The sequence below is a fragment of the Mya arenaria genome, chromosome 11 (genome assembly GCF_026914265.1).
Source record: "Mya arenaria isolate MELC-2E11 chromosome 11, ASM2691426v1".
NCBI lineage: Eukaryota > Metazoa > Mollusca > Bivalvia > Myida > Myidae > Mya > Mya arenaria.
The window spans coordinates 35,177,641-35,190,331 of record NC_069132.1 but is presented as its reverse complement, the minus strand read 5'-3'; the positions used below and the strand labels follow the sequence as shown (position 1 = coordinate 35,190,331).

Genomic DNA, 12,691 nt, shown 5'->3' with positions numbered 1-12,691 from the left:
TCTTATGATCTGAATATGCAAACTATAAATATAAATTTCATCTGAACTGTAAATACATGCAAAACATTTAATTTTGAATCTGAATATGGTCTCTCTTTTAAAAATCTGCTGTTAACAAACACATACAAATGTAATGAGATTCTAATCATTTCTAGATTTGAAAGACTGAGTTCAAAGGGAAATATCGCTGCTGCTGTCACAAGAAACAAGGACATCTTCATGGATTATTTTCAATTCACTAACTTTTTTTTAAGGCTCTGAGTGTGAGTTTTTTTGTTCAGATTTTCTTTTAAGGGACAAATATATTAAGGCTTCTGTCTTCATGACAAAATCTGTTGATATTAGTCAATATTGGTTTGTCAATACCGTAAATAACTCTGTATAGGACACGCCCATCCCCCTTAATTCCCATAAATAAAAATGTTTGCGTCTTATATATAGTATTAGGTAGTTTGATTAAAAAAAAATAAAAAAAAATCTAAGTACATCAACAAACCAGTTTCATTGGGGTCTCAGGCAGTCTGCCACAATTAAAACAATGGAGCTTGTGCGTCTAACAATTAGATATTGGAAAAAAAGCAGTCCCTATGAGGGTATAACAAATGATAATTTTGCTTCAGAAACACTATGAGATGTTATCCATCAGCAGCATCATACAACATGTAGGTGAGATCATACACAAGATCATAACCTACATTTTCATCTAATGAGATTGCATAATCAATAAGAATTACTTCATAACTTGATATGATGTCATAATTTGGTTTCCAGCCTGCTAAATTAAACACATATTTATCTAAGTCAGTTAGAACAGATGGTGTTATTAAATCTTAACGACTTAGATGACTATTAATTAAATGCTAGATTTTCATCCCCACCCGCCCCCACTTTTTTCAAACCCCTTCGATTTATTGACTCAAATAAAAATGTTGTGCTAGGGTCTGTTTTTGCGTATGTGTCCGGGAACAGCGTTTATTCATACCTATGGTGTTGATGTACAAATTTCACAAGTACGAATGGGGAAATGTTCGTGGTTCGTCTAGAAAAACATGTATGTATATATAGTCACATTTATATGGTCCATTATGCAATAAGAAAGAGCACGAACACATATTCAACATGAAAACAGGCGTCCGAGATAAATAAAGAATAAAATGTCAACCCCCCTGGCCCATTTAAAAATTAAATGGATAAAAATCAAGCAATTAATTTACAGTGGCCTAAGAAGGGCTCATTCGCTCCACCCATCTTAATTATTACGATTTTACATGATTTGTTCCAATTACTACTTCTGGTCCCAGCTTCAGGGGACATGATTTAACAGTCTGAGTTCAGACTCCAGCAGAAAAACTGCAAAACTTAATTTCATTGTAAACTTCCTTTTAGTTGAGTATTGATAATCAAATTGATGTATTTTATTTGTTTTTAAATTACTCAATTTCTGACTTTTATTTTAGAAAAACAAATGAAAAAAGATGATTATTTTATAATATAATAAAAGTGCTTTTCTGAATTGGAATCAAAACTCGGACTTAAGACTGTAATCATGGCCCCAGTTTTACACTGAATTTGACATTTGTCTGTACTGTTGAGCTAAAACACTTGTACAAGTACTTAATTCCAATGCTTTCACATTCATAAAAATATGTAATGCTTAAAATGAATTGAAATACAGATGTAAACATGATCCCGGGGCTGTATTCTTCTATTTGACTTATAAAAGTGTATTTTTATTAGAATAAAAATTGATTGGTCAAAAGATTGAATTGCATCACTGATGCGTGTCAAAGGATAAGAATAATATCGAACCCCACTGGAAAATATCTTAATTTTTATTGCAAATCAATATCAAACATATTACAGAAAAAGAAATAGGCTTTAGTTTTAAATGTGGTAATATTTGGCAGCAAGATAATAGATGAAGTGGAATCTGTCCGATAAAATTATTTATATCTGCATTAACAAAAATATATTAAATGTTTTTTTTATTATTAAATAGAATATTGTTATCATCATAACAAATAACAAAATGTATCCGTATAAAAGTGTGCTGCTTATAGCGGTATAGATGCATAAAATCTTAAAGCAAAGGCACTATGTCCATGTTAAGTATATTACATTTACAGCTGTTTAGCACTGTTTCAACACTGGAAATTTCACTCTTGTTTTCACTGAAATGAATCAACGTCCAAAGGCCATAAAACCCTCCACCCATTTTTTGGTCCCAAGTCAAAGTCTTTATTTAAAACTCTTCAAAGTCTTTTCAGAAAATGTGATAGCAAGCATTTGTTTTTTAGAAATCTATTTATTTTATAAGAGAAAAAGGTGTTGTTTTCCTCTCCGGATTTTTTTTGGAGTAATGAAGGCTTTTTCCAGAAAGTGTCTATTTAGCCCTGAGTTCTTCTGGACAGTCCGGCTGTACTTCTGGGCTTGCTGCCTTGAATGCGTCCAGCTCAGACAGAGCGTTAATGATTCGCGTAACAGTTGGGAACTTTGACATATCAACCTTGAACCTGAAATAGAAATAACATACATGATTGTATAAACATACATTTGCTGCATATTTTTTGTCATACCTTCTGACTCATTTTCCTTAAAGATGCACTCTTACTCCCAAATAAGGTTCATCACAATCAATACAAGCGTTTTAATATATCAAAAAGAACAAATTTATGTCAAAAACAATGGAGGATAACAAATGTCAATTTGAAATTAAAGTGCAGAAAACATGGTATTTCTACCTTATGAGACAATAATAGATCACAGTTAATGCATTATAAAGTATAAGTCGTTACAGGTTTATTACTCAAAATTTATGTTTGTGATACATGTGTATGTATTAACTTTGAATATTCAATTCAATTCAATTCAAATCATTTATTTGATAAAGGCCACCGGCCCAAAACAATCATTATGTACAAACAAACACAAATGAGACAATTAAAAGTGAATGGTGAACGCAGGTTACATGTGAAAATTATTTGGCATAGAATATATGTAGTGATAAATGTGCATATAATACCATGAACAAAGTAGAAAACCTTATATATAGTTATGAATAAATATATATCAGTATGGTGTTTTTCAACACTGTTATGGTAAATTATTATTTACCAATTTTGAATAAGAGTGTCACAAGAAACAAATATACATATCACACTTCAACAGGCAACAATCGTAACTGTCACCTTGCACTGTCTCCTTGAGCTGAGACTATAAGTATCTTCCATGGCCAAGAGTGTAAGATAGTTTCATTCCGACCCGAGCGTAGGGTTTTTTGCGGAAACGAGGTTTACCGAGTTTCCGCAAAACACCCTGCACGAGGGTCGGGATGAACCTATCTTACACGAGCGGCTATGGTAGATGCTTTTTCTCCCACCTCAGTTAAACAAAATTAAGTAAAAATGATTTTTTTTTTCTGAAACTCTTTTGTGCTTAGTGAAAATAATAGTGTACAGATATGTGATAATTTGTGGTTGTCATGGATATTCGCGCAGTGATTCAGAGTATGTAAATGGACTGATCAGTCTTTAAATAGTTCTAAGAAGAGTAAAGCATTATTTCTTGAAAGGTGTGTGAAAACTGTTTTCTGGTGACATTTGAAGCGAGAAATAATTAACTAGCATTCTAAATATTGCCACAAGACAAGGTTTCCATGATGCGCTACAGACGACAGTCTTCAACAAGGGAGGTAATTACAATGTGGTGACCATAAAAAGAAGTTCCATACGGGCATTTTATCTTCGCTCGTGGGCAAGATAAGAATTTCTAGCATAGTTAAATTAATGGATTTAACAGCTACTTTCTAGGTACTACCATTAATCTTATATGCATTTATTTTTTCAAGCAATAAAAAAAAAAATGCCAGTAAACATGAAATACCGTAACATGTTTTGTTTATCCTCATTTATGTGTTGCTCATTTTACATACCATTATAGTTAAGTTGAAACAGTGATGAAATGAAAGATTCAAACTGTATGCCAAAGTCCTTTGATGCAACAAATATATAAAAACTTCTGACTTCATGACTTCATTTTTTAATGTGACACATACACTAAACCATATGGCTTCATGCCAAAATCTCTTGATATGACACATATACTAAGGCTTCTGTCTTCATGCCAAAACCTCTTGATGCAACACATATATTAATGCTTCTGTGCCAAAATCTCTTGATGTGACACATATATTAATGCTTCCGTGCCAAAATCTCTTGATGCAACACATATATTAATGCTTCTGTGCCAAAATCTCTTGATGCAACACATATATTAATGCTTCCGTGCCAAAATCTCTTGATGCAACACATATATTAATGCTTCTGTGCCAAAATCTCTTGATGTGACACATATATTAATGCTTCCGTGCCAAAATCTCTTGGTGCAACACATATATTAATGCTTCTGTCTTCATGCCAAAATCTCTTGGTGCAACACATAAATTAAAGCTACTGACTTCATGACCACATTTTTTAATGTGACACATACTGGTACATTAAACCATACAGCTTCATGCCAAAATCTCTTGATGTGACACATATATTAAGCAACAAATACATTAAAGCTTCAGACTTCATGCCCAAACCTCTTCATGCAACATATAATTATATCAATTATTCCCTTCCCTGACGGTGATGGTGCATTTTGTCGACCCAAGGAAACCCGGTCAAGGTGACAGCATCACAAAACATGGCTCACCTTTTGGCATTGTAGAGCTGAGGGACCAGGCAGACATCAGCTATCGTCACTTCGTCCCCGACCGAGTACTTCCCTGCAGTGGCTTGCACCATCTTTTCATACGCTGGCAAATAAATGATTCTACTTAAAAATTGCTGTTAAAATACCATAACTAAAAAATGCTTTTAATCTTTTATGAAATTATGAAACTATGAAAGTGATCTTTACAATTACTAGGGATGATCAATAATTAGGTAGACTGGTCCCATAATTTTTTTAAAAAGGCAGTCTACGTAATTATTTATCATCCCTCTTACATATGTATCATTATGATCAAAGTTGACAGAAACAATTAAGCACATAGCTTGGAATCATGAATTGCCTGTTATTGCATACATGAAATTGTATTCCATGATAAAGATATTATTTGACCACACTGTTAGACAAAATGTTTAACAATAACCCCATCCCCCTCTGCATGAACCTGATGAATCACAAGATCTAACAGTTAAACACTGTTATCATCAAATAAAAAGTACATACAGTCGAACCCCCTTGGCTCGGACTCATTCGGTTTGAATTCCTTGTTGGCTCGAACTGTATGTTAAGGACCCATTTCATTAAACTGATGGTAACAATCCCCGCTTGGCTCGAAATTTTCAAGGCTAGAGGTATTTTCCCGGATCCCTGGGAGTTCGAGGCAAGGCGTTCGACTGTACATTGACATCTTCCATTCTTATCTCAATCCACCCCTTAGACAATCTACCACATATCCCCGAGTTCATGTACCACCTTCTCTTTGATGTCACTTCCTACCTTATGGCTTTAACCCCACTTAATGAACACAAGATGTATCTTAATCACCTGTGAATCCCCTATCTATCCAGTAAGCCATCCAGGCGTCAATGCCCAACTCCCTGGCATCCACTTGGGCCCTCACAGTGGAGCTCAACATGGGCTGGGTACCAGAACTGATCAACTCAGTAAGGCTTCTAGCCTGCAACCATTTAGCGGCTTTAAAGATGCACTCTTACTTCCAAAGACTATGTACCACAACTAATTCAATTGTTCAATTTTGCCAAAAAGCATTATAAATTTCGCAAACAAAGGACACTGTGTTTAATGTGATAGAAAGGTGCAGAAAACACGGTATTTCTACCTTATGAGAAGAGAGTTGATCACTGTAAAGCTTTTAGGACCCACCAGTCATTTAATATTTGTGCGTTTTCAGCTATAAAATAAACGGTTACAATCTTGCTATCAGTAATTAATATTTTCCTTTAATGCATTATTTAGTACTGGGGTAAGCAGTTAAAGGTTCATCACTCAAAACCTATGTTTGTTATATATAGGCATGTATTGATTTTAAATACAAGTGTCACTTTAACAAACTGCAATTACTCTGATAAAGAACTGTTCTTCTCGTTAATAATTTATAATTCATTATGCAATTCTTTAATTTTTCAGTAATTACAGGTATAGTCAATTTAGAAGAGTTTACTTTTAAAATGAAAATTCAATGATCTTATAATAATTCCTAGTTTGTTTCTTACTGGTTAGTATTGCTACTTCAGTACATGCATATTTTAAAAGAAAAAGATAACAGGCTGAGCATTCAGATACTGGTACCCAGCTTATAAACTTTTGTATGAGTGAACACACAATTGGGGCTTCATACACCATCTTGTATTGTTCGCTATGGTTTATACCTCAAACACACTTTTATGATATATTATTTAAAGATGCTTTTTTTAATAAGTATTTAGCATTTAACTAGGCAAATTGCATTTAACTGGATCACGATGCATAGTTTCATAACTTTGTTATATTGCTTATTGGATATTTGTCAGTGTCAAAGATACAAATTTTGTGTTTACATCCTTACGTAAATCAATAAATGAACCAGCTTTATACAATAAACTGCAGTTGTCCACACTACTTTAAATGATAATCCATCCTACCCCCAAATCCTCTGTCAATCCAGAAGTTAGCCCATTCCGCCTGCCCCTCAGGCTTATCAGACACTTTACGTAACACAGAGAGATTCTGAATGGGCTGGGTCCCAGCAGCTATAACCTCAGCCAGAGCTCGCGCCTGCAGACAACGGGTAACACAAAATTAACATACAGTAAGTACTAAGCAGGTAAGCTGGGTTACAGATGAGAGTGAAAAATGTGGTAATGACACAATAGGACAAAATCTGTGTTTTAGTATAAAGTCTGATATTGAACTTGATATGTTCAATAGTACCTAGCCATGTGTATCTTCTAAAAAAACTAAAAAAAAATGTTTTCAACCGATGCAACTTTGTTCAACAAAAGAATTCAATGATTTGCATAATTTCCTTTAATTTCACTCTATCCCCAGATCAAGTTTCATGATCACAGTTTCACTACCGTTTGAGTCATCCTGTAAAAGAGCTGTAATTTCACTCTTTTTTTGCCATAGGAACGTTTTTTGTCTTAACATGAGAAATTAATTGGTGAGCATTCTCTCCATATTGACATCTTACTATTAAGTTTGTATGTAAGATATCACAGGATCCTATTTTCCAGGACGGACTGGTCCAGGGAAGGAGCGCAAACGTTAGGTCCCCTCAGGTGAAACCATATAGGGGACTAAATACTCATATCTTTAAATACAAGTATGTGTAAAACAGTTAAGCTTTTACAAAACCTCATCAGCTTGCATACTACATGTAATGAATTTTAAAGCTGCACTCTCACCGATATTCCGTTTTTATAACTGTTTTATTTTTTGTCATTGGAAAGTGCAATTTTTTTCATAAATATCTGCAAACCAATGATAAAAGACTGCTGACAAATGCACTGTGTGTATACCACATGATAAATTGCGTTATAAATGCTACGTCGGAAGGCAATATTTTTATTTGAAAAAAGACTTTAAACAAAGACAACTTCACTATTTCTACACAGTTTTAAATGAACAAAGCGCCGTCTACGCCGCTTACCGAGCCCTGCCTTCAGTCTTTACCAGAGTTTGATTGAGAGTTAAGTTTCCTTAAACACTTCGACAAACTTTTTTACAATATGGCCGTCTGACGGAGCACTGTCAAAACATGATTTTGGAAACTGGTTTGTTGAAATTGTTTGATGAAGCTAATGACTTTATCCAATTTTCAAAATAAAACAAATGCGGGGCACTTTAAGCGGCATAGAATGCCCTTAGTCTCATCTTAAGTGTTGTTGAAAAGGAAAAATAATCTTTGATTTAAGTTTTCATTTTAAGCTAATTATTGCCTTCAGACGTAGCATTTATGACGCATATACACACAATGATATGATCAGATCGTAGATTTTCATATTTCCGTTCAAAAATTTATGTTTTATGGTTTAAACCGTTACAAAAGGTTTAAGAAGAATGCATAAAACATATTTTTTTTAACTTAAATATAAAAATCTGCGATATAATTTTTGTCAGCAGTCTTATATAACTGGTTTCCATTGGTTTTTGCAAAAATTGGCTCGTTACAAGACAAAAAATAAAAAGTTGTCAAAACGTTCAATCTGTGAGAGTGCAGCTTTAAGGCAAGTATATGTGCAGTTATTAAATATAATCGGCAATTACCAATTGTGATTATCAAAAATCAACTTTCATCATGTTTTATTATTTGACTTTAATTATTTGATACACATGAAAAATACCATTTGTTGTCAGTCATGATATCATATTTCCAAATTTAAGCTTTGCATACAAACAAAGAAGTAGTTTATTTGTTTAGTTTACTTCTTCCTCATTCACATGTCGTGCGAATTTTATTTTTTTATATAATAAAGAAATGCTTGCAAGAACCATAACTGTTACTTTCACCGCCGTTTAGCATGAAAATACAATTTCCATTATTTCTGATTCCCTGATTGATTATGGTTAGTCATTTCGATTTGATTATCAATCATGATTATCTTATCTTTTCTGATTATCCAACACTACCTGAGCCTTCTTGATTGGATCGCGAGGAGTGATTGGGTTGTTCGGGTAAACATCTTCCAGGTAGTCAATTATCGCCAGCTGCAAAACAAACAATCAGGAATAGACAACACAGACCAACAAACAGACAATAAACAGAAACATGAAACACAAATTGTAAGCTTCTATTTTTGAGAGTGACAAAAGACACAGAAAAAATGACTTTTAGCAAAATAATATTTAATGTCCTCACATGTAATTGTTTAAGTGCTTATAAAAGTTCAGTAAGGCCTCAATTAGAAAATAGTTTGTTGGGTTTTACCAATTACATTTTGAGGAGTAGGCAGTTAGGTTTTTTACTTCCTTATTCCTCATTCCATAATGAAAAAATAAATAATAGAATTATTCCCATATGAAAGGCTAAAACAAATGGGTCATAACTTATGACCCATTTTATAGCCTTTCCTATGGGCATAGTTCTTCTTTTTATTTAATAAAAAAATAAAAAAATAATGCCTGGCATAGATAAGGCTAAAAAAATGTGTCATAATGCAGGGCTTCTAAAAACCAACAATTTGCCAGTCTGGACCGATTTTTTACCATACCTGACCTATTTCAGGAACAGAAAATGGTTAAAAGATTGGTCTGAAATTTGTTCATTTTTTTCTACTTTGGATAAAAAAACTATTATTAATAGTTGTCTAACTGCCTGCCTGCCTGGTATAAAAAAAACCCACTTCATCTAAATATTTAAAAGAAATTAACTAAAACCAAACAGTGCTGAAACTTCAACCTATTCAAATGAAAAACAAAAAATGCCGCAATAGAAAGAAACCAGGTTTTCAATGATTAACCTAAGAACTTCAACTAAGAATTATATCTAAGCTGATTTGTTGCTTAGTGTTTGCATGTAAAAGAACATGTCAAGTTGGTTAGAGGAAATACACAGGACAGGAAGAATGCATAAGAATAGAAATAAATATTAAAGGGGAAGATAAATAATTTAATAATGATGATTATTTTACTTTGCCATGGCACTTATAGATATCAGTGATTTCATTGCATCAACAAACTCTGGTGCTGGAAAATGCTTTTAAAGAGCCCCCAATGAAATCCCGCGTAAGATCTCAAGGTCTCAATAAACTCTTTCTATATACCAAGTCTGGGCACAATATGTCAACCCAAACTAAAGAAATTTGGTTTAAACTGTTTTTCTATTTCTAGTTAAAGTGATCTTGATTATGACCCAAGGGGCCCAATACACAATCCCATGTGTATGTCTCCATGAACTTTTCCTTTATACCAAGTTTGGTCACAACATGTCAACCCAAACTGAAGATATTTGGTTTAAACTGTTTTTCTATTTTTAGTTATATTGAACTTGAACTTGACCCAAGGGGCCCCAAACGCAATCCCAGGTAAAGATCTCCTTAACCCTCCCTTTATTCGAAGTTTAGTCACAATATGTCATTCCTAACTAAAAGTATTCAGTTTCAACTGGGTTTTTTTCTGGTTTTCGTAACAGTGAACAACGCTTTAACCCTTGGGACCTCAAATGCAATCTCTTGAAGTTCTTCATCAACTCTTCCTATACACCAATTGTGGTCACAATATGCCAACCCTTACTAGAATTACCAGTATTCAGGTACATAGGTGAGTTTCATGAGAAACCCGCCTACCCGTTACAGGATGTACGTCATTCTAATAACCCTGTTTACAATGTGAAAACCTGGTTAACAAACTCAGGTTGATGCTACATATACACTGGCAGAAGACAACAGTGTTGATTACTTACGGACTTAGCAACAGTGCTCAAAATAAGCTCAAGCCTGCAAGCCCTTCACTCGCTAAATGCTTTCTGAGCTTGTATTTAATATACGGTAGAAGGGCTTGTTAGAGAGTTGGATGCCAAGTGCTATAATGTAAGTTTTTGGACTTGTTCTCCCACAAGTCTAATTTCAATGACTGTAGCAAGGGCACCATAGAGACTTGGCCAGAGGTTAAATCAGATTACAGGGTACCAGTCCTTACCAGCTGGGAAAGGGCTGCTAACTGAATGGGTAATGGCATCCTATCCATCCATAAAGGGCACAATGGGTAAATGTTCATATCACCATTACAGGGAAAAGGCCTGTCATTCAACCTTTAGTGCAGTAGGAAGGGCGTTATGAAAAATAATGGCTATGGAATGAGTGGGCAAAGACTTTCTACTGGCTTGGTATAATCTAAATACTGCTTGAATAAAGCTGGCTGAATACTGTGTTGCTAAGGGTTATTTACCGATTGGGAAATGGCTACATCCCCGACGACTAACACAGGCACCTGGCCCATTGGATTCAGTGCTGTAAACTCATCCTTCTTCTACAAATAAAAAGTTTATGCATATTTCAACTTTTACAATCTTTTAATAATATTATTATTTGAAATTGAACAATTATTTACATAAATTTATTTAAAAAAAAATAGAACTAAAGATGTTTGTCAAACATTATGGCCCCCTCAGCACCATGTTGTCAGGAATATTTTGACAATTGAATAAAATATGCACAGACTGAAATGCCAGCTGATTTGAACTGATGACCTCAAATTTAAAAGGGTCATCTTCTCACATTCAAGGTCATCAAGTTTGAGGCCATGGGTGCAAGCATTGTCTAGTAACAACCCAGACATGATTTTTAAGTTCAAAATCATCCATGTCAAGTTTGATGACCATAGGTCAATGCATTGTCTATCTATTATTCGGACGTCCTTTTCACGTTATTAAAGGACTTTGACTTTTGATCTTATGACCTCAAAATAATAGGGGTCATCTACTGGTCACACCCACAATCTTCATGTCAAGTTTGATGATCATGTGTGCATGCATTGTCAAGTACTTACTCAGACAAGCTTTTCACATTCCCGCTCACTGTGACCTTGACCTTATGATCTTAAAATCATAAAGGGTAATCCACTGATCAGACAAAGTCACCATGTCAAATTTGAGGACCATAAGTCTAGGCATTGGCAGCTTATCTTACTGACAAGCTTCATTATTTCAAGGTCACTGTGACTTTTGGACATTCGACCCAATAACCTCAAAGTCATTAGGGTTCATCTACTGGTCACCCCCAACCTCCAAGTCAGGTTTGAGAACCATAGGTCAAGGAATTGTTGAGTTATCACGCTGACAAGCTTTTTGCATTCAAGGTCACAGTGACCTCAACCTTGGTTGATCGTTTCAACCTTTGACCTCTAAGCATGACCCTGACTTTGAGGTACAGACCTGGGTCTTCTGCATAACATGCTACCTCATCATGGTGAACCTCCATGACAATTTGTTGTTTTTTAAATCCTATAATGCATGGTCAAGGTTACAGCCTGGACTCAGTCTGGATTGACATATGGACTTACACAGAACCTTAATTGCTACAACTATGTCTTGCTCAACACAAACGGGCTCCACAAAATTGATGACAGTTTTTGAATAGAACAGATAAAATTTTAAAATAAGTTTACATGTACATCTCCTTTTGTAATTGGGATGAATGGGAGCTAGATTGTTTTGGGAATAGGTCACGATCTGTCCACACAACCCTTGTAATGTTATGATGTTGGGTAGAAAAGAATACCATATTTAACCCACTTGTCCAGCTTCTTGACCGCAAACCAAACATGCATGCGCTGAATATTTATGTAATGGTAGGTAACTTACCTGGTGGCCTCCATCTTTAACCAGGTTGACGGCCCGGTACTCATAGTCTATGCCTTTAAGGGCTAGCACTGAAACAAACATACAACAATTTTATAATACTGTAAAAAAAATTCAGACACGGTAGTCTCGAGGGAGAATGTGCATCAACCCGGGTGAACACTGTTGACCAACCCGAGGGAACACTGTTGACCAACCGGAGGGAACACTGTTGACCAACCTGAGGGAACACTGTTGACCAACCTGAGGGAACCCTGTTGACCAACCAGAGGGAACACTGTTGACCAACCTGAGGGAACACTGTTGACCAACCTGAGGGAACACTGTTGACTAACCCGATGGAACACTGTTAACCAACCTGAGGGAACACTGTTGACCAACCCGAGGGAACACTGT

The 12,691-nt window shown here is 35.0% G+C and overlaps 1 protein-coding gene across 2 annotated transcripts in view; it reads right to left on the bottom strand.

Annotated features, from left to right (window-relative positions):
* Positions 1 to 1,814: 1,814 nt before the first annotated feature.
* Positions 1,815 to 12,691, bottom strand: part of LOC128208171 (maleylacetoacetate isomerase-like) — a 32,409-nt gene continuing 21,532 nt past the window's right edge. Inside the window, exons 3-8 of one of the 2 annotated variants that reach the window (XM_052911588.1) lie at positions 12,299 to 12,366; positions 10,885 to 10,965; positions 8,629 to 8,706; positions 6,639 to 6,771; positions 4,699 to 4,801; positions 1,815 to 2,513 (exon numbers count right to left, since the gene is read on the bottom strand). In XM_052911588.1, coding sequence (XP_052767548.1) covers positions 2,384 to 2,513; positions 4,699 to 4,801; positions 6,639 to 6,771; positions 8,629 to 8,706; positions 10,885 to 10,965; positions 12,299 to 12,366 — 593 coding nt within the window. In that variant the 3' untranslated portion in view covers positions 1,815 to 2,383. Of the gene's footprint in view, positions 2,514 to 4,698; positions 4,802 to 5,541; positions 5,675 to 6,638; positions 6,772 to 8,628; positions 8,707 to 10,884; positions 10,966 to 12,298; positions 12,367 to 12,691 lie in introns of both variants that reach the window. The other variant, XM_052911589.1, reaches the window with a different exon arrangement.